Raw genomic sequence first — 27,661 nt, 5'->3', positions numbered from 1 at the left:
AGGTATCCCGACTACGCGTGGTCTGTCCCTGTCCCTACGTGTCCCCACTGCGTTCTGCGCTGTCACCGCGGCCGCACGCCCTCCGCGCCCCGCGCAGGGCGCCCCCCAGCGGCCGCACCCTCCTCGCGCCCCGCCGTGGCCAGGCCCCTTTAAGGCGCGGGGCGGGCCTAGGAGCTGAGCTCTCGCGGGGCTTGGGAGCCGCGCTCTCGCGAGGCTGGGGCGGCGCGGTGATTGGCTGCAGGGGGTTGAATGTAAGATGGCGCCCAGGGAGCTGTGAGGGGAAAAGACTCGGGGCCGAGGCGGCGGCGGCGACAGGGCCGGGGTGAGGCGGGGCCGGGTCATGCCGCGGCGCAGCCGGGCCGGCGGGCCGGGGTAGTGCGCGGCGGCGACGGAGCCGGGTGGGGCCTCCCTTTGGGCGCGGGAGGAGGAGGCGGCGGTTCCGGGGGCGGCGCGGGCCCGGCGGGGAGGGGGAGGGGGCGGCCCCGCCTGCCGTGCGCGCGCGCGCGCGCGCTTTCCTGGCCCGCGCGGGCGCGCCCCCTGCTCTTCCCCCCGGTGCACCGGGCGCGTCCCCGTCGCCCCCCCCGGCCCGGGCAGCGAGGCACCGGAAGGCGCGGCCTGTGCGCGGCCCTCGGCGATCCCGTCCTCGCGGAGCCCCCGACATGGCTCCTGCCGGGGGGGCGGGGGAGGCGGTGTCACGGCGCCGCCTGCGGGCCCGGCCCGGCCGCCCCGCCGACAAACAAAGGCGGCGGGAGCGGCTGGGGCAGTGCCGGGTCCCCGCGGGCGGGGGAAGCCCCATGAGCTCCGCGTCCCCGCTTGGGCAGGACACAGGCTGAGCTGCAGCCCACGGTCTCGGGGCCTAAATACAGAGCTTCGCCTCGTCTCGGCTGGGTGGTCGAGCGGTCCGCAGCGTTCCTGGCTGTCTCTCGGGCCAACACCGGGACACCTGCGGGGGAAGGGGGCGGGGGGGGGGGAGGGTTTGCCTCTGGATGCGGTCACTGCTGCTGCTGCCTTGTTCTAAGTTCTGTCTGCCAATAACTCCGTGTTGCCCACCGTGCCGCGCCTGTCGCCGCACGGCGCTCTGTGACAGATTTGCTCACACAGTCGTTCTCAGTACCACCAGGCTGAGGGATACGATGGTTAGAAATTGGGCATCTTGCAATTCCTCAGTAGGAGTTGCTAGCTGCGTGGATGATAATATATTTGTTTCCTGATTTTTTTTTCTTAATGGAATATTAATATATAAAATGGAATATTAAAAATAAAATGACTTAATAAAGAAAGAGGAACTGGGGATGGAAAGGGCTTCTTTGTTCTGTCTTCTCCAGAACGTTACAAGTCTAAGAGCTCAGGACAAGAGCAGCAGAAATACATGCAACATGGTGACTGGTGAGTCCAGATTGTCCACATGCTGCAAGTTGTGTGTGTGTTTTCAGTAACCTCAGTCTAAGTTTTATCAACTAACCGTATGTGCTCATAATCTTCAAAAAATTTCTTGAACTTACTTCCTGAAAAAAATGCAGTTAAGCTGCACAGAGAATAGTCTTCTTTTGTTGGAGAAACTTACTGCCTGGATGCTCTTTTTTAAATTTTAAAATGCAATATTAAAAACGTGCTGCTGAGATCTAGTGAGAGTGGGCATTTGCAGTTTCCAGTGCGTGTCTGTGGGATAAATGGAATGCACAAATTCGTGTGTTTTAATAACTAACAGTAAAAGTGGTGACTGCAGCAGCAAGCTGTGTGTGTTGCCCTACAAAAGTCTGTTGAATGCACCCTGGAGCCTTACAGAGGTTTTCTTCCATAAATGCAAGTTGGTTTAGTTTTAATAAGTAAAATTTCTGGGGTTGCAGCATTACATTTCTGAATTTTTTTCTGAATCTGGTACCTCTACTGCTGTATAGGGTCTTCTGAAATGCTGTTTTGGGTGGTTCAGTGCTTTTAGTTAAATAATCCTAAGCAGCCTTAAAACTGATATGAGTGACTCTGGGAGACACTGTTACCTACAGGATCTGTTACTAACAGCAGCTGTAGAGAAAACTCAAAGAAAATCTGCTCTTCTGGGGCAAGAACAGATGCCTCATATTATGGTGAGGCTCTGGTCCATGCCTGGCCCTTGGAATACTGCAGGAGCTCGGCTTAGTGGCTCTTAGTATAATATAGTAACTTCAAGAAAATGTAAAGGATTTTTTTTTTCCATGGTAGAAGGAAGGAAAGAGATTTCTTCTGACAGTTTGTGAGAGAGGAAGATTTACTAGTAGAGGAAGACTGGCCTAGTAGGCTCTTGATTTTGATGCTAACAAGAACTAATTGAAATGGACCAGCTGACCAGGGTCAAGGATTTGTATTTAAGAAATTAATACTTGCTTTGTTCTGCTTCCTGGTGGTCAGAAGAGGTTGGTGATGGTTTGGTGGTGGACCTCTGCTGCTTATGCTTCTGGGTTTCTTGTTGGCTTCTGGTGTTTTATGTGGGAGAATGATGCAGCTTGTGAAAGAAGGGTTGGACTTTCAAGAGTAGAAGTGAGGGCTAAGAGCTCCCATTGGAAACAGCGACCCTGCTGACCTCCCTACTCTCTCCTTTGACAAGAATAACAGAAGGTGAATAGCTACTCTTGAGTTACAACATAATAAAAAACAATGCAGGAGCAGGAAGGGAGCACCTGGGAGAGGTGAGGTCATCCAATTCATCAGCAGCTGACTGTCAAAGAGCATCTGTGGCACTTATGTCTGGGATCCCGCTGTCAAAGAACATCTGTGGCATTCATGTCTGGGATCCCTGCATGGCATCCTTGAGGCTTAGTCTTCAGAAGAGTCTTCCCTGCTAGTGCACATCAGGGTGGACATGGAAAATGATGATTCTCTTCTGAAAGCCTTGCTGTAGTATTGAAATCAAATTCTTCAAAGTTCCAAGCAGAAGACTACACCAAGTTAATTGCTCAAAATCTGTTTTCCAGCCTCAGAGTATATAACAGAGCGTCATGCAGTTAAACACAAAACACATTTCAGTGTGCCTGCTGTAGTTCTTGTCTGAGTCCTGAGTCCCTATGGATGCATTAACATCATTGTTCTCCCTTGGTTTCACCCTTGGTGTATGATCACCTGGGAAGAGGTTAGTAATGTGTGCTGTAGAGGTGTAGAGTATTCTTGGGTGGCTCCTGGAGAGGTGAGTTGTTTTATTGGCTCTATCACTCAAAGCTGGCTTGAAAACTCTGAGAGTTTGGTGTCTCTGAAAGAATGTTTTCTGTCCAGATGTGAGCTCTGCAGGAGCTTCTGTGTGCTGATATTTGCAGAGCTGTTGGATTTGCTATGTGAACACCATTATCTGGTGTTTTTTTACTAAACATGCAGAATATCTTCTGTAGAAGTCTCATCCAGCAAAAAATGTGTCTTAAAGACTTCAGAAACCATAGAGCACAAGTTGCTTCATGTGTGTTCCACTTACCTTTGATACTAGTTTTTTTCTCCTGCGAGCCTGGTCCAATGCACTAGCCATGAACCTTCATGTAAACAAAAGCTGTATGTTTGGACTGCTGTCACGTAACAGTGAAGAGGGGTTAGCATTTGCTTTAGCTGTCACAGATTTTGGTGATAGCTGGCACTGGACTTGTGCAGTATACTTCAGTGCCAGTGATAGCCTAGAGTTAACTCTCATTTTCACACAGGCAGGCTTTTGCAGTTTTATATTCAACCATTGCCCTGTCTCAGTTCTACTTTGCTAAATCGTGCTGAAAGAATACCTAAAGCTCTGGTTTTATACCTATTCTCTTTAGACCTACAGTCATAATGTACATAGTGATATCTGTCTGTTTTTCCTCCTTTATGCAGCTTGATCTAGTAGTGCTGAATCACCTCTTCTAGTCCTGATCTTGTGTTGTTTCACATCTTTCACAACTATCTCAGTATCTGGTGATGTTATAGCTCAAATGTATTTATGCTCTATCAAGGCTAATTAGTGCCTTAGAAATAACCAGTATACTCACTGCAAAAACAATTTGTGGGTTTAAACAAGATAAGTCAATAAGAGAAGAATGCTGTCAGAATATACCCTAGAGCTGTCTGACGTTCTCAGGTGGAGTCATCTTTGATGGTGGTGGTTTTGTCTTTGCTTTCACTTCCGCCCTGATCATCTTAACTTCTTTTTCTGTCTTTTTTTTGTCTTCACACGTGGCATGTTTCATGTTAACCTCTTCCTATATTAAAAGATCAAGAACTGATGCTGCAGTTGTCTTTGTCATTTCCAGAGCTCTGCTTCTCCATGTGTGTAGTTCCTAGTTTGAGGAAATATCTCGATTCCAGTGCTCTCCTTTTGCTTGCTATGTTCAAATCGATGAGGCTGTCCTAGTCATAACAGCAGTGAGCTGAATGCTGCATCTGTTGCTCTTCTGTTGTGCTTCCCATTAGCTGCCTAGAATAGAACTGCACGGCCTGATAGAACACACTGCTCGGTTTCCCACCTCTGTGGCTGCAAAGCAGGGCCGCAGATATTGATTTCTGACCCTCTCTCACTAACAGTGCATGCTGCAAACAAATGGAATGTACGACTGGATTTGTCTGGTACAGGACTTGCCTGGTCTCCGTGAAGTGCAGGGCTAGGAGAGTTTACATGGCAGTGAGCTCTGGGAGGAGAAGTCGTCACACCTGGGTATCAGACTTCCCTGAGCTGCCAAGGGTTAAGCTGAGAAATGTGTAGTAGCACAAAATACCTCATAAAACTAAAGCATCTGTCTTGGGCATCTGGCTGTGCATGTTTGCCAGTTTTCATAAGTACTTATGAAGGTATGAGAGATTAGTTACTGGAGTTAAGAATATCCTTGCATCAAGGGAGTGCTGTAGTTAAGACTTTTTTCTCTTTCCTTAAGGAACCCTGAGGACCTTGCAATATGAATAATTCTCTGGAGAATACCATTTCCTTTGAAGAATACATCCGTGTGAAGGCGCGAACGATCCCCCAGCACAGGATGAAGGAGTTTCTAGACTCCCTTGCTTCCAAGGGGCCAGAAGCTCTCCAGGAGTTTCAGCAGACAGCCACCACCACAATGGTGTATCAGCAGGGTGGCAACTGCATTTACACGGACAGCACAGAGGTGGCTGGGTCTTTGCTTGAACTTGCTTGTCCTGTGACAACCAGTATCCAACAACAAACTCAGCCTGAGCAGCAGATACAGGTTCAGCAACCCCAGCAAGTCCAGGTAAGCATCTGAAATCATCTCTGAATGTATATATGACTTGCTAACTGATGGAGTAGTGTTCAGAGCTGCTGTCTAACCTTAAGGCTCAGACAAGTACTTAAGAGGCAGGGCAAATTAACTTTATATAGAGCAGCAATATTTCCCTTTCATTTAAGGAATTTGGTAGTAAATTGGCTTTCTTGACTGTGCCTCCCTTGAGCTCTGCTGTCAAAGGAGCCGTGTACATAGCAGTGGAGTGGTGTCACCTATTGGTCCACAGTTCTGGCATGTACACAAATCCTGAAGCGCTGTGCTCTGAAACTTCTATAAATACCAGCCCCCTCTGATTGTTCAGGGTGGCTGTGGGTTGGAGCTTGCCTTAAGGATTTTTTTTTCTTAATAAAATCAATAATCTTTAAATAGTTTTACTTAAACATTCTAGAAGTTGTTCTTGAAAACTGGCTTTTAAGTGAGGGAGAAATGCATATGATATGAACCAGGGGAAGATACATTTCAGGAAAGGAATTCCAAAGGATGCGTATGCATCAAGGTAGATTGTTTGTTTGCACAGTGGAAGGAGTTGCTTTTTAGTTTTATTTTGTTTTGGATTTTTTTAAAGTAGATACTACATTAGATATTTTATTAGGTATCAAGTAAGCAAATCCAGTATCAGAGGGAAAAAACCAATTTAATAACTTAGGAAACTGCTTTTGTCCTCAGATACATTTTGTAATTTGAAGAGTTCATAGGTTGCAGGGCATTTGCTAAGGTTTTTCTGTTATATGTCTCTAAACAGCTGAACTCTGGCTATAGCTCTGATTCTGATACACTTGAGCTATTAATCTTTCTGGTTTCTGTAGCAGAATGCAAAGCTGTTAGCTTTTTTTTTTTTTTTTTTTTTTTTAATTACAATAAGTGAGGGTATGGAGTCACAAATGACTGGAGATCAGGTAGTGTGTACTTGCTGCAGTGCAGTGGACTTGTGCCAACAGCTCGCTTGCTGTTTTTATCCTACAGCAAAGACAAACTTACCTCCTTCACTGGTAACTTGTCTCCAATTACTCTCTATTGAGTAAATGAATGCTTAACTGGGACTTCTGTAACCTGTTGCCCTACAGTAACTTGTGTTGAAAGGCTTTTGAAGAGCCTGAAGTCTTTCAGGCATGACTTGGATCTCTGCATAAGGCTATTAAAGCTGATCAAGAGTGGGTTTGGTTTTGCCAGCTAGTGTGTTTTCTGGAAGAAGTTTTGTTTTTCGGTAGAAGAGGTAGGAGGGTTGGCTTTTGAATGCCTCAGCTTTGAAGATGTGGAAAGCCCCCAAACGAATTGTAAAAGTCAAAAGGAAATTTTTTTTCTCCCCCCCCTCTAATTTTTTTCTACTTGCTGTCTTTTTTCAGAACTACCCAATGTTCAGGCTTGACCATTGCAAGTCTTTTAGTAACAGAGATAGGGAGGGAGGTCATATATCATATGTTTCAGGGAAATATAACCTGACCTTCTTGTAAATAAGCATAAAGTTGCTGCCAGAGACTGGTTCCCAATTTTTGAACTGAATGACTTGCACCCTGAATGTGAAAAGCTTCTCATGAAAATTAAGATTTCAACAGCTTTCCTAAAGAATATTGTTTGCTCTCTTCTTGTTTTTGATATTCCTCTGCCTTTAGACACCTGCTTTCCCATCTGTACAGACCATCTTTACTATTTGTATTGCCTATCCTGCTGCTCTCTTTAAGTGGCACATTTGGTACTAGACATGGCTGCAGCTTTTGTGTATCAGCAGTACAGCTAAACTCAGGTGTACTTGAGTAGCTAGCTCAGTATTATCTTAGTTTTTCTGCAAGAATTGGGTGGAGAAGAATGTCTTTACCCCTTTGCAAGAGTGTTTTTCTGTCTTTCATGATTTCTTAATGAGACATAATTTATGCTAAACCCATGATCTAGTGTTCACTTATCTCCGCACTGTCACTGTGGCAGAGCACATCTTTCGGATAAAGCTGGATTTTGTTGTGACTCTAGGGAGTGACAGTGTTCCACCATAGCAGGGCACCCGATCCAGCTGGCTTCCTGTGCTGAAATACTGCTTGTGTTGTATTATGAATTTTGGTCATCTGCCGAAGCCTCTTAGCTTTTGATTAAACTTGTCATCCTGGTACTTGATTTGGTAATCTGTTTAGTTCTTGCTAATCCAATTGCAAATCAGTAGAAGACCCTTTGAATGACTGTGCTTATGTCTGGCAGTGTGACAGTGCTGCTGAAGGTGATTAACAGTATGACCAGTCAGATGACCTCACAGTTGCAAGTGCTGATGATGATCTTACAATCATAGAGATCAGTGCTCAGATTTCATCCTGGATTTTACTTGCTGTGAACAGCTAAAGACAGAATGTGTGTGACTGCTTGCTGCTTTTATTTATTCAGGCAAATTAAATTTTCTCTTAGAAGAACTTGTCACCTTAAGGTTTTCTTGCCTAAAAGGTTCAACAAAGTCTTATCAAATGTTTATTTTAGAGGATGAGTGGATGCAACTGTTGGGTTATGTACATTGGTCATTGCAACAGTTCAAGTGTCCTGGAGCTCCTTCCATGCCCAGTATCACAGGGGTGCCATAAGTGACCTTAAGAAGGAGTTTAGTGTGTCAAGGTGTTACACCTTGTTGTGCATCAGGGAGTGACGGGGAAGATCTCTTTTGCTTCGGTCAAGTAAGAGTTTTATCAGCTCTGCTTTTGCTGAGATTGTTGCTTGTTGTTTCTGTGTATTGAGGCCATCGAATTGATGATGCCAGTGAGGTGTTTAGTGCTGACTTGCTTCCCAAATATGGTACTTTTGCAGAGGTCAGCGACCCTCTTGTGCTTCTTACACAAGAAGCTTTAACTAAAAGAATATCAGAGGACAGAAAGTATCTTTGCTTACGGTGTGTGGAGAAAATTCTCAGTTTCAGCTTTTTATCAACAGTCTGATATCTAGATGGCAAGATTTTCTTGGGCAGGGCTTGAGGGGAGGTCGCTACATATGAGCAAGATCACAGAACTGCTTGTGTAAAATATCTTTCAGTTTATACTTGTACCTTTCTAATTGCTCAATTCCTTATGTGTTTACTGTTCCATCTATTCTGTGACTTCAGACCTTTATTGGAGGCTAGACATTATTAATGACACAAGGCGGGGAAAGATACCCTTAAATAGCTTAGGAAAAAAGTCTTATTTCTATCTCTGCACAGGATGCATCTTTGCTTCTGATGGATGTACCTTCCTCTTGTTTCTGTCCTAGTTTTGAAGTTAAGCTTGGAGGTAGAGTTTCTATTTGCTTACATTTGAAAAACACGCCAGTGTGATTTTAGTGTAGCAGCAGGTATTAATTAGTATTTGCTAGGGCTGAGTGGGACATTTTGAAGAGTGGTTATAGTCAAGAGTGGTGTTTTTGAGGTAGCATCTACTTGTATATTGAAGTAGGCTCCTGTTGGAGAGGTAAGCTGTTTTGCCTTGGTTCATATGTTTTAACTTAGACCTAAATGCCTCTCCAGTGTACAGCCTGACAGCATAATCTTGATATTGTAACTGTTTAAACACACCCAAGGCCTAATTTAGCTGATGGAATTCTCTCTCTGATGTTGATGAATGAGCAGAGAAAAATCCTGGAGTGAGAGTCGGGCAGTTGTTCTGAAAAGCTGACTTGTACCCTTCCCGTAGACCTTGTTTACTTCGATAGCAGAGGACTTTCTGTAAAGTAGTTAAATAAAAAGTTCTGACATTTCCTGCTCCTTCACTAATCAGTCTTTTCACTTTCCACTTACACTTTTCATATCTGTTTTGTACTTGCATGTACACTTTCTGGTGTAACTTTAGAAGGAGCTCTTTGTTACAGTGTTAGTTTTTAGTGCTGGACTTTCTTTAGCTTAGGACTGTTGTTGAGGGAAGTGTATTTTAAGTCTTCTGTCCTTTAATTGGGCTAAAAAACCTGAGATTACTCTTCTCATGCTCTCACTTTTTTTCCCCCAAGTATTTGACTTTGTGTGGGAAGTTTGAGATGCACCCACATTACTTCTGGGGGTATTTGGAGCATACTTCCTGCAGCAAGTAGGCCACCTGCCCCTTCTTACCTCTTGTAGGTTTGGAGCCTGTGATTTGAGGGTCCCTCCAGATAAAACTAAGCTGTAAGATGCAGTCTTGTGTTTTAGTGATGTCAGACTTGTCTGGTGGGCAAGATTAGAACTAAGTTTGAAATAATAGTCTTCTGGAAGGTGTAGTGTGGACATGTTAGTACGTCTCCAGGCTTGTTCTTGGTATGTACTACTGCTTGCTGGTTTAAATACATCTTCAGAAACCAAGATCTCTTTGTGAAAAGATGCCTATAAGAGCCTGTCAGGTGCTCTAGCACAAGCTGTATATCAAAAAATCCATGCAGGGAAGAGTTGCTATATGTGCTCTTTTAGAGTTAAGTTTTAGGAAATATTAGATAATCCAGTCAGTCTGCAGATGAAAGAATTAACAAGCAAAGAAAATCTCAGTTGTTTTAGAACTGCAGTTCTGAAACAACTGAGTCTGATTCCTTTTTGGGTAGAGAATCCATGCAGGGCAGACATGACATGAGTCCTACTTGGAAGTTTGTCTATCAACCATTAAGAAAAAAAGTTTTGGCAACCAGGGTTCAGATGTCTCATAGTCCTGGGGTTACTTATTTACTCTTTGCATGTGCTCTGTTCAGGACAGAATATGTGTTTGGGCTTGATGTGAAAAGAAGATTTCCTTTAAGGGAATTTAGTTCTGCCCTCCTGTTACGATATGGGGTTGATTTCTGATGCTTTTGATTTTCTAGGCAGCTAGTACTTGATTCAGCTTCCAGCTGCTTTATGGTGAAAAGGCGTTTCTCTGTGTCATGGTAGCCTGCTGGGAGGTGATTCTTTCATGCTGCTGGATCCAGACTTTTGGCAATAAATAGTATTTCAGTGCTGGTAACTTGGCATGTTCCTTTCTTGTGCCAGTAACCCAGGAATTGCCAGCATAACATGTTTTTGCTTTAATCTTCAGCATAAAGTGAAGATTTAAAGTCCTCCCTGTTGGTCTTGGCCTGTAAATTTAAAACATTCCCCTTTGTACAGAGTCTTTCATAAAGTCATCTGCTGTTGCTGAGTGTAATTCTTTGTCTAACTTGCTATCTGAAGAAAAAAAGAACAATGAGGTCAATCTAAGAAGCCTCTGGTCTCAGACTGGGTTAAAGCCTATAAATCTGAAATGGATGCTTGTAGGACTCCTGGATACAACCTACTTGAAAATAGGGATCTACTGCAAAATACAGTTGTTAAAAATGGATGTGTAATTCACAGGGGATGCATAATGTGTGGCAGGTAGAGCTTCAGTATCCTTTTAAATAGGACCACTCTCTAGTCAGAATCCTGGTGTCTGCAGTTTGAAACATGAAGAGCTTCAAGTGATTCTGGACTTTGACTTCATGTTGTTTGGGTCTGGACTCATTCTTTGGGTGTAAGCAGTAGCAAGATGTCCCTGTTGTAGGAATGAGGATTTTGAAGGACCTCAAGGTGTGACTGCTCATCTGTTGAAAGTGGTGAAAGCTGCCATGACTTTCAAACACTGTAGGCTCGGGCTCTGAAATGGTTAATGGTTCGAGGTTGTGCCAGGGGAGGTTTAGAGTGGACATTAGGAAGCATTTCTTTACCAAGAGAGTGGTGAAACACTGGAACAGGCTTCCAAGAGGTGGTTGGTGCCCCAGGGCTGTGTTATTTAAGAGGCATTTAGCCAGTGCTGTGAATGATATGCTGTAGTTTATGGTAAGCCCTGAAGTGGTCAGGCATTTGGCCTAGATGACCAGTGGAGGTCCCCTCAAACTGAAAGTCTGTTTACAAGAGCAGAAGGGAGCAAATGCTGTCTTGTTCCATTTGTTCTTAGACTGTGCCTCTTGCTGACAATGTCTCTTTCTTAAACCAGTTCCATTACCATTCTAATTGCACTTAGGTGATAAAATTCCGTGCAGGAGGAGACTTTGAATTCTTACTGCTAGCAAAAAAAAGGTCATTCCTTTATATGTTACAGCACTCATAGAAGCTGTAATGTAAAATTTTGTGGTAAGAAGGTGGGGGTGCTTTTAAGGTGCTCTTAGTCAACTGTGGAAAATCTGGAAACACTACAGAATTACAGGACAAGTGACATATTTACTTCCTAACATCATTTTGAATCCTAGCAGATAAAGCAAATGTTTCTTGTGTGAAACTGAAAATATCAGTGCAGTAAAACATAATTTGTTCAATCTTTGGCCTTTGCCTTGCAGGTAATCTTTTGAACAAAGACTTAAATTAATAGTAAGGACCATATTAGGGATTTTTAAAGTGAAATATTTTGGAGAATTCTTGCCTTAGGAGTGTGACTGCAACTGACTTTCTTAACCTGAACCCTTACCTGGGATCCATGTTTGGGCCTGTTTGCTCAGGGCAGTACTCATGCTCCAGGGCAGAATGATGTCAAATAGAGCTGAGGAAACATCCCATAGGTGAGTTCATCTTTTTCGATTGACTGCCTGATCGAATCACTCATTGATGCAGCTTTTTAAACTGTCATGCTGACATAAGGTCACATGCTTCTTGTTACCTTGCAGGAAATTATTATAGAGTCACCATGTCATCAGATTACAGTATATTGCACAGAGTTCCCAGAAGGAACTATACCCTATTCTTCCTGGAAATTAAACTAATTCTTAATAGGAGGTGACTTACAAATCTGGCCTGCCAGTGGGGCATTTTGCTACCCCAAGTTTTTCCTTAGCAGCTCTTAATTGGCTGTACATGGGTCCCTAACATTTTTCAAGACTTCTTAGCAGTGATGCTGGGAAGTGAGATTTTGTAGGCCTGCATTGTAGTTCTTTTTGGTATCGTCAGGGTGGTTGGTGTGCTCTGTCTGTGCAAATGCTGCATTAGTATGCCTGGCTCCAGGAAGAGGTAGAAAAAGGTGGGAGAACTGTAAGTAGGAAGACAGTCTTGCAATTAAATAAGTCTGTGTTGGCTCCAGAAAGAGGTGTTGAGTAATTAATTCCCTCCCTTAAGATAAAGTGTTAATGAAGCCTGGAGAAACAGATGGTCATGAGTACCTGGGATATCACTTCTAGGACAAGGCAAATGTAACAAGTTGTCTGTGTAAATGTGAGGGAACATGGAGAAAGTGTCTGGACAAGGCATGTGAAGCTATTGAGACCTGAAATTTGTGCTGGGGGCTACCTTTGACTGCTGGCTTTCATTGTGCTGCTGGACTACTGCTAGATATTGTGACCTTGGACAAGTGAGCATTAATGTGAGAAGGTGTGATTTTATTATTTTTTTTTTCTCTCTCTAAGATAAGAGGAACTGCTTTGGAATCAAGTCAACAGATTTTGTCTGTATTATTCAACATTATCTAAGTGCGTGAGCTAGAAGGTGTAACAGAGTAGTTTGGACAATAAAGTAAATAATGGAATATTTTGAATAAGTAAATAAGAAAAAAAGGTTTGTTTTAATTATCATTGCCAAAGAAATTCTACTGGAGTTTGAAAAACATGTTGCAGCATCGGCCGTTAATGCATGACAAAGATTGAGGTTGAACTTGCCACATTCTATGTTTACATCTGCTTGAGTAGCGTTACTATTAATGATAGGTTTCAAAGTAATATTCCTGTGCTTTATGAGGAAAGAGCCAAGTGCTGGTTTCAACTTACCCATATTTCTTATTGCCTGTCGCCAGCAAGTGATCCTGTGGCCGTCTTGGGACTGGGGTGGGCAGCAGTAAAGCAATCTTTAGAGCATGGTAAGAATGAGGCAAGCTCCTGTGATTGTAATGTGAATGACCTTAAAGTCTTGATATTGCAAGACCTGTTCTAAAGTAACATTTTAGTAATGCAAATAGCTTTGAAGACTCTTAGATTCCAAGGATGGAATCTGTTGGCTTGAGCCCATAGAGCTTTGAGGGTGGAGATGTTCTCTCTGTGCTGAGAATCATGTGCAATGCTGAGCAAACATATCTACTGTATCACTCTTATCAACCAGGGACTTCTAGAATAACTTGATTTCATTTTCCTGAAATCTTTACTAATGGATTAATGTATGAAATCAAAATTGAGCATAAAAGACGTGAAGCATAGATCTTGAGTGACAGACCATCTCTGCTGAATCACTGACGTGTTCTGATCTCTGACTGGTGGCTTGTGTCGTTGCAGGTTCAGGTCCAGGTCCAGCAGTCACCACAGCAGGTCTCCGCCCAGCAACTCTCTCCGCAGCTCTCTGTCCACCAGGCTTCCGAGCAGCCAATACAGGTCCAGGTGCAGATCCAGGGCCAGGCACAGCAGCAGGCATCCCAGACAATACAGAGTCAGTCTCTTCAGAGCCCCAGCCCATCGCAGCTGCAGGCAGCTCAGATCCAAGTGCAGCATGTGCAGACTGCCCAGCAGATCCAGGCTGCAGAGCTACAGGAGGAACACATACAGCACCAGCAGATCCAGGCCCAGCTTGTGGCAGGACAGGCCATTACTGGTGGCCAGCAGATCCAGATCCAGACAGTCGGAGCACTGTCACCTCCACCTTCTCAACAAGGGTCCCCACGAGAGGGAGAGAGGCGGATCAGCTCTGCCAGTGTCCTTCAGCCAGTGAAGAAACGTAAAGTGGATATGCCTATTACTGTATCGTATGCTATTTCAGGGCAGCCAGTTGCCACAGTGCTGGCCATTCCTCAGGGCCAGCAGCAAAGTTATGTCTCTTTAAGGCCAGACTTGTTAACAGTGGACAGTGCCCACCTGTACAGTGCCACTGGGACCATTACTAGCCCCACTGGAGAGACGTGGACCATCCCTGTTTACTCCGCTCAACCACGTGGTGACCTTCAGCAGCAAAACATAACCCACATTGCCATCCCTCAGGAGGCCTACAATGCCGTCCATGTTAGTGGCTCACCCACAACACTGGCTACAGTGAAGCTGGAAGATGACAAGGATAAGATGGTGGGAAGTACTTCAGTAGTGAAGAACTCTCATGAGGAAGTGGTGCAGACTCTTGCTAATTCGATCTTTCCAGCACAGTTCATGAATGGCAACATCCACATTCCAGTGGCAGTGCAGGCTGTGGCAGGGACATACCAGAATACAGCACAAACAGTGCACATATGGGACCCACAGCAACAACAGCAGCAGCCCACACCCCAAGAGCAGGGGCAGCAGCAGCAGCTACAAGTCACTTGCTCAGTAAGTTAAAACTGCCTCTTGGTCTCAGTTTGTGATTAACAACTTACAAATGTGGAGAGGGAGCATGCCAACAGACAGCTGATGTCTAGGAAGCAGAGATGCATCTGTCCCAGAAGCCTGAATGTGACTTGACTCCTGATGGGTATAAGACTTTCATGTGATAATGTTGGTACATAGTGATAGGATTCAAAACTTTCAAAAAGGAAAGTACAGTGTTAAAAAATTAATAAATACATACTGAATGCCAGACTGTTCATAGTGGGTATTCTGAGATCTGCAGTATTTTCCTGAGCTGTTCCAGGGGTTTCAGTGGACAGGCAGGGATAATTGCAGCCAAATAAGGTGTGCTAATAAGTACTAGTTGTTATCAGTTACTTTGTCTTGTACGTGGAGTCCACAGCAGATCCAGTGCCTGGTAAAGTATTGAAATCTGACTTGCGATCAAAATTCCTGGATCGAGTGTACTTTAGGGTACATAAGGTATTTAAAATAAAATCCCCTAAATACACAGGCAATTCCAGGAGGGATGTACTCTCTCTCTAGGGTGCAATAAAGCTACTAGAGGTGAACATCACACTTTTGAGAGTTGACCCTTTCAAAACTGTTAAACTGAGAAGGAATTTGCCTGCCTGCCCTGTCCTGTCCTCTGGTATTGTGCTTCTAGGGGATCTGGGCAAGTTGCAGCAATCTTGGTCTATTCCTGAAAAATACAAGTTTGTTAAGAAGCATCTGCCAGTTCAGGAGATTTACATCAGACTATGTCCAGCCTTCACACTGGACAAGGTGTCTGTGAGGTCAGGACAGAAGACTGGATTGGGCTGATGGAGGAACTTGGTTCTGGAGAGCTTTCAGCTCTCTGGAGAGTAATGTGGCAGCATTCTGGAGGAAAGCAGAGGCTCAGTCCTGGCTCCTACAAAGACAAGGTGTCAATTCACTCTTGGACTCTAAGGCAGAGCGAGGCCTTGCTTCACAACTTAGTTGTCATCTGCCTTGATTAAAACTGGGCCTTTTCAGTCAGTCTCTGCAGCTGTGCTACATGCTGTAGCTGCGGGGGTTTATAAGCAAAAAGCTAATAAGAGCTGATGCAGAGAATAAAAAACCAACCAGAGGCAGTTGGAAGACTCCAGTCTGAGTCTTTGCAGACTTTGCAGACTTTGCAGACTTTGTCTCTTAAGCTGTTGTTTCTTTTATCCTAAGTAAGGTACAGGTATTAAAAGTCTCTATGCAGTCTCTAGTACTGTCAGAGCAACTTCTTCTGATATTGGCACTTAGCAGTATCAAAGGAAAAGCTGCTTTTCTAGTAGCTCTTAGGAAAGAAAAAGTAAAACTGTTTTGATACAAGAATTGCTATTTCTATAATATTCAGGGTGCCAGTGAGAGTTTGACTAAGGTCTGTAAAGCTGTTAATTGAGGTAGCTATGAGACTCTCTAGCCTGGAATTGAGAACCTGTAGTGAAGAGTGCAGAATGAGTGCAGCTGGAGGGCATGCTGCAGGTTTTAAATTGGTGTTTCCTGACAAATAAGTTTCAGTTTGCGATGGAAATTCTTGGTCCCACTGCAGAGTAAGTTTCCAAAGGGTCTGGAAATGCCTTAGGTCTGTAATAAGTCGTGCAGTCACTTTCACACAATGGTAGCTAGTCGCCATTAGTAGTATTTGGTATTTTGAGAACACTGTATTGCAGTTGAATTGACATTTTGATGCTGTGTTCTAGTCTTACTGCTTTATAGCTTTTACAAGTGAATTAATCTTATTTATCTTTGATGATAAGAACAGAACGTATTTATTGTGTGTGCCTGTTATGTACTGCTTAAAGAAGAGAGTCTGGATAGGGAGGGATGCCAGTGGTATATGGTATGTGATTGTACCCAGGACCTTCCTCAGGGCAGTCTAGGTGTGGAGAAGCAGTGGTGAATAAAGCTGGTGGCACCTTCCTGTTCAGAGGTTGGTTTCTGTGGGCTGCTCTTGTAGTGAGATGGACATCAGTGGTGATTCAGAGTGACAAGTGAGCTGAAGACAGAATCTGTCCATTCAAACTGAGAGTTATTGGAGTATAGAATATTCTTTTGTGAGCAGCCGTTCAGGTTGGACAGCAAAAGTTGCATTCCTTGGATTAATTTCTTGTTGGGAGTGTTGCAGAAGATTGGTATCCTGGGGCTACAGGTATTGTGGGATTCTTGTTTTTTGTCCAACTGTTGCATATTGAAGAGTGTATATAAACTGAAGTGTTTTCTTTCATAGGCTCAAACTGTTCAGGTTGCTGAAGTTGAACAGCAGCCACAGCCGCAGACTTCACCTGAACTTCTGCTTCCAAACTCTCTGAAGCCAGAAGAAGGTCTTGAAGTATGGAAAAGCTGGGCACAGACCAAGAATGCAGAGCTGGAAAAAGAAGCCCAAAATAGACTAGCACCTATTGGAAGTAAGTGTCATGACAACATGGCCTTTGTTTCCTTTCAAGTAGGATTAGGAATTACTAAAATGTTAGGTGTTTACTGCTCTGAAAAAATTTGTTTAATCAGTGATTGTTTCTAAATTTAAATTTCAGTTTACTCTGCAGTACTAATTATTGTGTATTCCCATCGCCACAGGACGTGTGTTAGCTCTGTGCTGAGCCCCCTTGAGCACCTGGGCTGATGGCAGTAGAAAAGGGCACTGCATGGACACGTGCATGACTGCATGGGCAGGCTGGTAGAACAGTCATGGAGTTGCTGTTTTCCTGTTGCTGCAGGGCAGCATTTCACTGGGGACATAGTAAACCAAGGCAATAGTCATGCATTTGGTAGGGCAGAGGATCTTCCTATCAAACCATTGCCTGTTCTATCTTTTGGTATTTCTTATAGCCTAAGATCTGGATTTATTTCAACTTACTGTACTGTACAGGGAGAATGAGGTAGTGCTGGGCCTGCCATATAGAATAGAGATGTGGGAAATCTTTCCTGAAATATTAGGAAATAATACAGCTTTGTTTTGCTTTTCCAGGGCGTCAGCTGCTGAGGTTCCAGGAAGATCTCATATCTTCAGCTGTGGCTGAGCTGAATTATGGTCTGTGCTTAATGACACGAGAAGCTCGGAATGGTGATGGTGAACCCTATGATCCAGATGTGCTCTACTATATCTTCCTGTGTATTCAGAAGGTAGGATGGTACAGCTCTATGTGCTGCAGAACTGTTCATGTTGTCAGCATGTGTAGAGGGACTCTTGGTTATAAAAATTGAGACTGAGGCTTCTATTAAGCTTCCCAACAATTTTACATGAAAAAAGTATCTTTGCTTAAAAAACCTGGAAAACATCAGATGACTTGTCTGTCCTTAGTGCAAGCAATGCTTTCATCTGTGAGTTAAGTTTGTGAATAACTGAGTTCAGTATCACAGTGAAAATAATAAATCCATTTAACTTTTTTTGGTGGGGGGAGAAGGGTTTGAATGATGTTTGAAGAAGTTGGCAATGTCAAGACCTAAATCTAGTTGAAGCTTTAACAGGCAAGAACTTAGCTTTATGTGCTGTGGGAAGTATGAGCTTTCTGGAAGAGCTGCAGGAGCACAGCTAAACAGGGATGTTGAGCATACTTGTTAATCTGAAAAAGTAGTGTCCAGTAGTCCTGTGAAATAACTTGAAGGGACTACACATGAAATAAAAACTGAAATCCAGTCAGCTTTACTGTAAGATGGTTTTTCCATTTTTTGTCTTGGCATTCCCATGATAGTAATGGAGATTACCTACCCTTTATTGGCCTTGGTGCAAGAGTCCTCACTCTTCAAGTAAACTGTATTAGTCTTCAGTGCTGTGCTGTAAAATGCTCGACTGAGGGTGTGGGACCTTAGGATGAGGTTTGGTCTGAGGGACAAACTTGTTCCCACTGTACTGGCCTGTGTTGTGAATTTCTTACAGTATCTCTTTGAAAATGGCCGAGTTGATGACATCTTCTCAGATCTCTACTATATTCGGTTCACTGAATGGCTGCATGAAGTTCTTAAGGACATACAGCCCCGTGTTTCACCTCTTGGTAAGGGCTATTGTTTAAGAACTTTAAAACTTTCCAGAGCTTTTAATGTTTAAACTGAACCTACAGCATGAGCGTATTCTGAATAAAAGCCCTTTTGAAATATGTAACATCCCTAGGCTAGCTAATGCTGGTCAGGGAAAAAAATGTGTTTGCAGTGAATGTTGGGGTTACAGCAGTTGTCAGGCTCTAACCCTGACTGTCATATTGAGCATTATTTGTCTGTCACTTGTCACCAATCAGAAGGCACATTGTGGGGACTTTGTAGCATCATGGAGTTGGCTTACTTGGCAGCCAGCTGATCCTTGATTTGAATCAGGTTTCCTCATCTGAAGTGGTAATACATCCTGCCTCTAATATGTATTGTTTCTTTGGGAGAGAATATAGCACTGTCATAGTGCTGTGTAGCCAGGTGGATACTGTCTGCAGGACCAACTGAGTGTCAAAGGAAAAAAACAAATGAGTGATTAAAGCCTCCAGTGCTGCAATCAGTTGCAGTTCAACCTCATGTTTAGGAGTTCATGGCAACAGGGATGGGGGGAGCAGTTCCAGAAGAGACAGACTTTCACAGAGAACTCTATGAGAACTAGGTAAGAATTGCATTTTCAGAGCATGGAAACCTGATTTCTCATTGTTTCATTCCCTTTGATATGTTTGGACATCAGTGAAGAAGCTACTGCATATGTTCAGAAAAGTAGCTGATGTTACAGGCTAGATGGCTAAGTAGCACCATGAGTTTTAGAATCCTTTTGTTTTCAGTTTAGCTGTTTGATCAGTGCTTTGACATTCCACGAGCCTTGGAGTTCATACTGCTGTCTGTTTCTCTGTTTATCTGTGTATTTGGAGTGTAGTCTTTTTCTTCTACACAAAGAGGGGAAAAAAAATCTGATATCAAAGGATTACTCGTGTCCAAATACATCACTTGGCACTGCATGCTGACTGAAGCTGTGGGCCAAGAACTGATTTGGCCTGCCTGCTCTCACATATTATTGGATTAAGAGCATCTGCATTGGAGTCGAACCAATAATTAAAAGCTGTTTAAGTGCATATTCTTTTCTCTATGGGCTGGGATGTATAGGCATGTTGCACAAGGATACTTTCCACAACTAGAGGTTGATGGATACGTACAAGTGTTTCCTAACTGTTTCTGTTGTTTAAAAAGTTATTTCCAGAGCACTGAATTTTGACATTAGTGAGAATCTCCTCTTCCTCCTTCTGTTAAGATTTATATGCTCTCCAGTACTTACAGACTGTAAAATGCTGCCTGTATTCATGTTGTGTCTGTCCCCTGGCTGCTTCTTGCTGCTTCTAATGCTGACTTCTGATTATTGCAGGTTACATCCTCTCCAGTCATGTAACAGAAGAGATGCTGTGGGAGTGTAAGCAGCTTGGAGCTCACTCCCCTTCCACCTTGCTCACTACATTGATGTTTTTTAATACAAAGTAAGTACTCAGGTCATAGGGAATCTTGGGGAATTAAAGAACTTCCGATGCCTTAACAGGATTGGTGTGGAACTGCTGCAATGCATAGGGCAAAATCATGAGTTTCAAATGGCTGCACACAGAGCCCACTTGTAGCTTCATCAGACAAAGAAGATGGAGTATAACAAGGAAGTGAGCTAGCAGAGGGCAGACTCAACTTGTAGCTTTTGTATGCTTTGCTGCTGGAACAGTCCTTAGCTCAGTGGTTGGTTTGAGATTCAGCCTGCTCATGATGACTAAAGATAACTACCTTACTGTTGAGACTATGTTCCTTGCTTACCTCTGAGTGTCCTGTGTTCTGTTCTTGCTGCTCAGATACTTCCTGTTGAAAACAGTAGACCAGCACATGAAGCTGGCCTTCTCCAAGGTGCTGAGGCAGACCAAGAAGAACCCTTCTAATCCCAAGGACAAAAGCACGAGTATCCGCTATATGAAGGCTCCAGGCATGCACCAGACAGGACAGAAAGGTAGTGTCTAGGAGGTTTCTTTGGGAATATTTTACTTACTTGGGCTTGAAGAAGTGGATGAACCTGGAGATGTTTGCAGGTAGGGAATCCAAGGCTCTGCCAGTTACCTGTATCCTGTCAATATGCATTTTCCATTCATTCTATCCAAGAGAGGATAGAATCTTCTGATCATAACCCTGGGGACATATCTTACCTGAGGCATTTGGGACTTAGCAAGAAGTAAGGATAATTTTTTAATTTTAATTTTTTTTTGTGGGCAAAGAGGCTATTGGGTGTAAGTGCTTATGAAGAGATGGAGAAAATTCTTTGGGAGGGCTTATCTTACCTTGATTCATGTGAATTCATACAGAATTCCTATGTAAGTACAATCTATCCTTTTAAAAGCACAGGATGCAACTGAGGCTTTGCAGTCTCAGTAGTGAGATTTCCTTCATTTTGTGCACTGGTAGAGGAGAAATGGAAAGAAGGATATGGATGGATTGTGATCTTCAATAGCCTTCGGATAAAGCAAGCTCTGCATAATGTTTTAAGCATTTATAGCCAGGTACCTCTGCCCTAGAACAACCATATCTCTTGCCAGTCTCTTGCCAGCTCTCGTACGGTGACAGAGTGCTGTAGTATTGAGGCTCTGTGGTACTGCTCAGTGTGCTGTGCTTACACAGAGTGTCTGACAAACTGGGGGGCTGGTTTGTAGTTACAGATGACATGTATGCAGAGCAGACCGAGAATCCAGAGAACCCCCTGAGGTGTCCGATAAAGCTGTATGACTTCTACCTCTTCAAATGGTGAGAGCTCTTGTCTCTGTGTACGGTGCTTGTCTTCTGTGACTGGGGAGCTGCACCTTGTGCCTGGCCAGTTTTCAGTGCTGTGTGATATTGCTGGCACAATTTCTGTATTTCCATAAATTTGCTTAAATGAAGAGGGGTGGTGATGTGAGAGAGTGGGATTAACTCTGATTGCATGTAAATTGAATTTTTGGGGTATTTAAGAGACAAATCCTGATTTGTGAACTGGCTGCTCTTAATCTTGGACATTTGCTGTGTTGGCATGAACTTATTCTTCTGCTTGTGGGTTGCAAGTCATCTGGAAGCATCCACTACTGAAGACAGGATTAGGGTCCTATTCAAACCAGCTCCTGAAAAATAAGGACTTGCTATGGAGATTGGAGGGTGCCTCAAAGGACTCATCTCTAAATAATGATGATTCTGAAATTTAATATAATGGTTCATCTGCACAGATGGTTCTGCAGGTAGCCTGAATGTGAAAATCCTTTATTCACTCTGAAAGACCCCTAAAGCCATGTGTGTGTTATGCTTACCAGTGTGAAATAAAAACTACTTTCTTGTAGTCCTCACCATGGCTTTTTAACCTTGGATGTCCTAAAACTTTGGGATGAATGTTGCCCCTAGATGTAACTCTGTACCTTCATATGTCATCAGCCAGATGGTCACTGTCAGGATTTGTGAAGCCTGGGGTGAGGACAGTGGTGGTCTCTCTCTTCTAGGACATTTTGTTAGTCTGGTTATTTCTGATCTTCCTCACACAGCCCCCAGAGTGTGAAAGGCCGGAATGACACATTTTACTTGACACCGGAGCCAGTGGTGGCCCCCAACAGCCCTATCTGGTATTCCATCCAGCCGATCAGCAGAGAGCAGATGGAGCAGATGCTCACCCGGATCCTGGTGATACGAGAGATTCAGGAAGCTCTTGCCGTGGCTAATGCCAGCACCATGCACTAAGGCATCCTTCATGGCTCAGATGGGGTGGGGCAGGGTGATGGGGGAGGGACAAGCAAAGAGAAATTGTACAGACTTTTACACTAAAGGAGATGCCTAAGTTTTTGGTTTTTTATTGGTGTAGTTATGAAGCCCTTTTAGGCTTCTTCTCTTTAAAAGAATCTAAAGGAAAACCTACCCATTGTGTATCCTACCCAACACACCAAACTGTTGGAACCATTGGAGGCTGCATATCCCCTGCAAGCTGGGAGCTGTGGAAAGCTGCTTGTTGACTCTGGGTTTTTTTTTATGATGTAGAAAACATGAACTACAGGATTGGCCTGGTTGGCTGGGGCCTCTGTCTCCTTGGAGTACGTGCAGCCTAGAGGGCACAGAATGATGGATGGACCTGCTCAGCCAGTGGAGGAGAGGCAGGCATCTTCTTTTCTTGTGCTTGGACGTTAATTTGCTGTTATCTTGGAAGAAAGAGGAGAGAGTGAACTGCAATTATGATTTATACAAAAAAAAAAAAAAAAACAAACCAACAATTTCTATTCAGACCTTTAAGTGACATTTTTAGATGTTAAAAGTACAAACTTTACCACACTCTTCTTTTTTGGCCTAACATTGAGGCCTTAAACCTTGAGGCTTCTGTGCCTGATGAATTCTTGTAACATACACTTGTGTATCATATAAAGATACCACCCTGTTTCTCTTATGTATTCTTACTCTAGTTGTTTATTAAGAATGACGAGCACGTCTTTTCAACATGCCATTGAACAATGTGTCTTTATTTGGGGAAGAGTGAGCTGTGAGGGTGGGGGGGGTCATATACAAAGATGAGTATGCAAACTGGTTGTTTTCATCCCTGTTCATGCTTTCCAGCTCAACTCTGCTGGATTTCTTTCACCCCTACAACTTAGAAAGGTAGAAGGGCATACATTTCTGTTGAAGGACCTGAATGTTTGCTTGCTGATGGAAGCTCAGTGCCAGGCTAGGAACATGGGATCTGTGAGATCAGATCAGACTGTCCTAATGTTCTGTGGCTTTAACACGAGGCAAATCCCCCTCTCTCCACCTTTTCAAATGCATCACAACAACAGCATGATGGAGGGATAGTGGAGGGAAAAGGCCTTCCAGGAGCAGCATATGGCTTACTCCTGCTGTTTAACAGCCTTTTCACAGTTTTTAACACAGCTGTATAGCTTTTGGCATCGTTCATGACCATAATCCCCAGCCCTGTAGCCTTGCCTTGCTGTGTCTTAAATGGTTGCTGTATTTTATATCATTAACAAATAGTCTGCTCTTTTGAAGCCAGCAGGTAGCCAACTTTGCTTGAAATGGGAGATCACTTGCCAGGCTTGTTACTTGTGCCACCGGCTTCTTGGATGCAGAGAAATTACTCTGCTTCTTGAACTTGTCTTCCCTGCTTCTCCACCTCATGTCCCTTCCCTGTTCCAAAATAACAGATAAATATTTAATTATATATTACAGTAAAAGAACATAAACTTGTGTACAGGCAAGCAACTTTCCTGAAGCCTCTGTTGTCCAGCACCTATCTGTATTGAGAAGGAAGGTCTGCCCTCTCTGTTGGTTGTGCAGAGTGTAAATTGATGAGAGTAGCCAATGTTCCCTGTCTTTGTGCTTGTGAGCAGTGTTGAGGTGTGCAGCTTAGAGAGACTTCCCAAGCCTCTGATGATTCATATTGATGTTGCTGTTCCTGAGGAAGCAGGTGTGCTTGACTTTGCTGTCAGTATGAGCAGTTTGTTCCCTCTGCAGGACTCTGTACTCAAAATTGTGTGCAGAGAGGTGAAGTAGCAATGCACAGTTGCTTTGTTTTAGACTCTTAGCTCAGTGTCTGCCCTCAGAACTAGGCCAGAGGAAAACAGCCTGGGATCAGTGCCCAGATCACAGTGGGTAAGCAGGGAAGATGGTACCTAGGGTGGGTGTAGGGCTGGCAGCAGGTACTGTTACCTCAGTTTGTCTGCTGGGAGCCAGCAGTTGCCGCCTTGTTAGGGTGACTCTTGGGATCACCAGTACTGCTTCAGCTGTCAGAAGCCTCTAATCCTTTCACCATATCTTAGTGACTGACATGTACATCTTTGGCCCTTTTTTAAGTCTTTGAGGGCATGGTTGGGTCAGGCTCCTATTATTCCAAGCAGTTGCATGTGCAACATACACAGGGTGTGCCCAAGAGGCATGCACAGAGTGGCTTTCCCTTTCTTTTGGGCAGTTTGTCCCATCATCAGAGCAGAGTTGGAAGGCCTGCTGCCTTGGCTGTCTTCATCAGAAATAGAGTGGATATTAAACAATCTGGCAGATACACACTGTACCAGTTGTTTTACTGGGCAGCCTTGAGAGCCACCTCTTAACACTTAAAATTGATAGAAACTGCAGTAGTTGACAGAACTTTAGGGCAGTTGCAGGTTGGAAACAAAGAGGAGCTTCAGCTGAGCTTTCTGGGGGAACAAAATTCCATGTTACCTTAAAATTCTAGATTGTGCACTCTCCTTACTACTAACTGCAAGATGATCTCAAGTCTTTTTAGGGGGAAGAGTTCTCCTTGGAGGATACTGGTTAAGAACAGAGAAGCTAGGCACATGATGAGCTGTGGAGATCTCCTGATGTTTGGTTTTGTTCTGATGGACTGGAGTGTTTCCATTCCTTTCTCATTGTCCGCATGTACATAGGAGAGGATCTGCTGATGCAGAAGTGGACTGCTGCACTGTTCTGTACTGTCTCATCAGAATGTCCACTGTGTTAACTTCATTCCCTATTTTTAGAGACAATCGATATACTGTGACTTAAGGATTATTTTCTTGGATCTGGCTTCTAGTCTGTCTCTCTGGAGCTAGTTTAAAAGGTACAGTATTTCTAGAATATAAATACTATGTTCTTTGATAGTGAAGAACATGATCTGCTCCCTTGTAGGGGCTCATAGGAAGACATGCACAGAGTAGCACAGAAGAGTGCCGTGGCTTAGAGTTGCTATCCACATTCTGGGAAATGTTCCCAGTTGAACATGTAAAATTGCTTTTTAACACTTTCCTATAACCAGCTTGACTGCTGCTTAAAGGGCATTCCCCCTTGGCTCTGAGAGTGCCAAACTGCTTGTACTGCTCTTGTATACGTGTATATATTGACAGGAACTCTCCGTGCCCTATGCCTTGTATGAGACAGGCTGAAAATGCATCGATCTCTAAATAAATAGAGCTGAGAAGTCAAGATAGAGACTGTGTGTTGTTGATTTTGAACTGTGCTCATCTTGTCACTGTGGTATGAAAGGAACCGTAGAAAGCAGAGACTGACTGTTGTAAAGCACCTCACATTCTGACATGAGACTCATATATTGTCCAAGCTCTTGACATTTAACAGTGTTGCTTTCTTTAGGAAACTTGTAGCCTCTTACACATGTGTCCACAGCACCATTAGATTTTCATTTGCTTTCAAGAGGTCAAGCATTTGCTCTTAAGTGGTAACAGCTGAAGCAGCAGAGAGCAGACTATAGGGTGGATCTTCACTCCTGTCTAGAGCAGTGTATAAAGGGAATGGCCTCAGAACTTCATAGGGCTCTCATCTGTTGGCTGCCTCACCCCTAGACGTCTGGACTTCAGAGGGGTCACAAGGTCTGAAGTAGTTCCTGAACTCTTCAGCCTTGGGCAATACAAAAAGACTTAATCTGATCTCTAAATAAGAATCCTCTTCTGCACTGTTGCTGCTAGGGCAGAAATTGTCTTGTTCTCAGCATCAGGGCTACTGTCTGCCTTGGCATACATAGAAGGGATGAGGCCTCGAATCCTCCTATGCTGTGATAAGAGCAGATCCAGATGGTAGAAAAGAGCACCCTGAGTGTACAGGGGGTGGAGGACTGCTGGCACTGTAGTTGCTCATCCTCTTGCTGGACTGAATGCTGCTGGACACTGGCTGTGCAGCTGTCCAGCCAAACCACATTCTTATGCGAGTTTAATACTGCTTGGACTCCTAAATCACTGTTAAAGTGGGATATCAACTGTCTTCCACCCTATATGGGGCTTTTCTCCCCATCTTATTGCTGGAGCTGTTCTCTCAAACATTACAGGGAATGCACCTTATCCAGATGATTCCGCCTCTTCTATTTCGTTGGTGCCAATGCTTAGGAAAGAGCCCTTCTCCGCTTATACCTCTTCCTACCTTAAGGAACATCTCAATTCTTCCAGAAGTCTTGCTGACATGCTGCTCCCAAATCTCTGAAGTGATTGCTGTGTCCCTACTTGCTGGTTTCCTTTGCTGCGTGGCTGAAGCTCTACTCTTAGCACTGCAGTCACATTCCCTGTAACCTTGTGCATGGCAGACGTGTTTGCCTGCTTCTCCTTTCTCTTTGGAGCTCATCAGAACAGGAAGGCAGATTAAACCCACTTACAGCAGCAATAAACCATGTCTAGAACTTGAGGGAACTGCAGGAGAGAATGAAGTGGAGGGGATGTCTCAAAAAGGCAGGGTCCAGTTGCAGCCCAAAACCTCGCTTGATAATGAGTGTGTAGCCTATATGCAAAATACATCTTGTCTGTCCCTCCTGTGTTGACCCAGGTCTAAACAGCACATGTGATTGGCATCCTGCAAAGTGACCTTCAGAACTCTCCAGTAGCTTTGCCCCGTGAGTAACTCACACTACAAATCATTTTAAAGAGATGCACTCAACTATTTTTTTAATTTAATTTTACTCTTATATTCTCTGCTCTTTGTAATCTGCTTGGAAATAAAATGTTTTTCCCTGCAGCCTTTGTTGTAGTTTGTTTGAGAACCATTAAATTTTGTCTGATGTTTCTGTTGGAACAGAAGCCAAACATGCCTGTTTATTGCTGTGCCTGTGCTGTAGCACAACCGGTCAGATCCATGTGTGCCTCCCAGGTAGGCTCAGCAAACCATTGTTAGCCTTTTCTTTTTTTAAATAAGGGTAGAGAAACTGTCACACTGATCTTGGTCTGCCATGACGTCTTCTGTTCTGCTAATGCAGACTTAAGAGTGCATGTCCTTGGCAGGTGGTGTTTCCAATCTCTCTTCACATTTCCTGTGTCCTACAGGGTAACATGAGTAACACATTTCTTGAAGGTGCTTTCTGATCTTTGAACAAGGAATTAACCTTCTGCAGCAGGGAATTGTAAGCACAGGAGCACTGTTCTTTAGTCCCTGAACCAGCGTTAGACAGGGAGTTGCCTTGGACAGTGTGTTACAGGGAGCAGGTAAGAAGGCGAGTGATTGTCTCATGTCCCTGATGTTCTGAGGCTGGATCTGGAATGTCACAACAAGCAAACCAAGAGGAGGAAGTTATTCTTTAACCTGGAGTACAGGAACTTTTCCTGATGCTCAAATGGAACTGCAAAGATCGGAACATCTCATCCTGGAAAATGCCAACTGCTATGTCCTGTAAGGCTCCTCTGAGCCTCAGTGTTTGTGCCTGTTCTGCTCCTCTGGGCACAGTCCTCATGCTACTGCTCTTCTCCAAAATCCTCCCTCCAGCCCCAGTCTGTGACGGAAACCTGAGGGTGCTATACCCCCATCCCGTGTGCAGCTATCCCCTTCACACTGCTTGTTTGTACAGCCTGCCCTGCTGGCTTTGGGAAGAGGGGGCTAACGCCTAGCTGGGGTCACCT

General features: G+C 44.0%; 2 protein-coding genes across 3 annotated transcripts; one reads left to right on the top strand and one right to left on the bottom strand.

Annotated features, from left to right (window-relative positions):
• Nucleotides 1-34: 34 nt before the first annotated feature.
• On the bottom strand, nt 35-3,487 carry LOC130258467 (translation initiation factor IF-2-like). Its single transcript, XM_056501861.1, has 4 exons — nt 3,437-3,487; nt 1,051-1,121; nt 457-943; nt 35-235 (listed from the first exon to the last, which is right to left on the bottom strand). The coding sequence occupies exons 1-4, from the start codon at nt 3,485-3,487 to the stop codon at nt 35-37; spliced, it is 810 nt and encodes a 269-aa protein (XP_056357836.1).
• QRICH1 (glutamine rich 1) lies at nt 217-26,786 on the top strand. 2 transcript variants are annotated; one of them, XM_056501765.1, is made up of 12 exons: nt 219-322; nt 1,326-1,386; nt 4,854-5,183; nt 13,353-14,369; nt 16,609-16,786; nt 17,347-17,501; nt 18,256-18,370; nt 19,702-19,810; nt 20,165-20,316; nt 21,011-21,101; nt 21,863-22,056; nt 22,350-26,786. In XM_056501765.1, exons 3-11 carry the CDS (start codon nt 4,875-4,877, stop codon nt 22,053-22,055), a joined length of 2,319 nt encoding a protein of 772 aa, XP_056357740.1. In that variant the 5' UTR covers nt 219-322; nt 1,326-1,386; nt 4,854-4,874; the 3' UTR covers nt 22,056; nt 22,350-26,786. The 2 variants fall into 2 exon arrangements, with proteins under 2 accessions (XP_056357741.1, XP_056357740.1); XM_056501766.1 differs by lacking the exon at nt 1,326-1,386 and having other exon boundaries at nt 217-322.
• The last annotated feature ends 875 nt before the right edge of the window (nt 26,787-27,661 follow it).

The sequence above is a fragment of the Oenanthe melanoleuca genome, chromosome 12 (genome assembly GCF_029582105.1).
Source record: "Oenanthe melanoleuca isolate GR-GAL-2019-014 chromosome 12, OMel1.0, whole genome shotgun sequence".
Classification (NCBI taxonomy): domain Eukaryota; kingdom Metazoa; phylum Chordata; class Aves; order Passeriformes; family Muscicapidae; genus Oenanthe; species Oenanthe melanoleuca.
The sequence above is the reverse complement of the archived record's forward strand: the minus strand, read 5'-3'. Positions and strand labels throughout refer to the sequence as shown.

Coding starts and splice junctions, on each gene's coding strand:
- LOC130258467 (XM_056501861.1), bottom strand. CDS start 3,487: ATGGCTAGTGCATTGGACCAGGCTCGCAGGAGAAAAAAACTAGTATCA. Junction 1,122..3,436: donor GAAAAAAACTAGTATCAAAG/GTAAGTGGAACA, acceptor CGTATCCCTCAG/CCTGGTGGTACTGAGAACGA. Junction 236..456: donor CCCCTCCCCCTCCCCGCCGG/GCCCGCGCCGCC, acceptor AACCCCCTGCAG/CCAATCACCGCGCCGCCCCA.
- QRICH1 (XM_056501766.1), top strand. CDS start 4,875: ATGAATAATTCTCTGGAGAATACCATTTCCTTTGAAGAATACATCCGT. Junction 19,811..20,164: donor TTGATGTTTTTTAATACAAA/GTAAGTACTCAG, acceptor CTTGCTGCTCAG/ATACTTCCTGTTGAAAACAG. Junction 21,102..21,862: donor GACTTCTACCTCTTCAAATG/GTGAGAGCTCTT, acceptor TTCCTCACACAG/CCCCCAGAGTGTGAAAGGCC.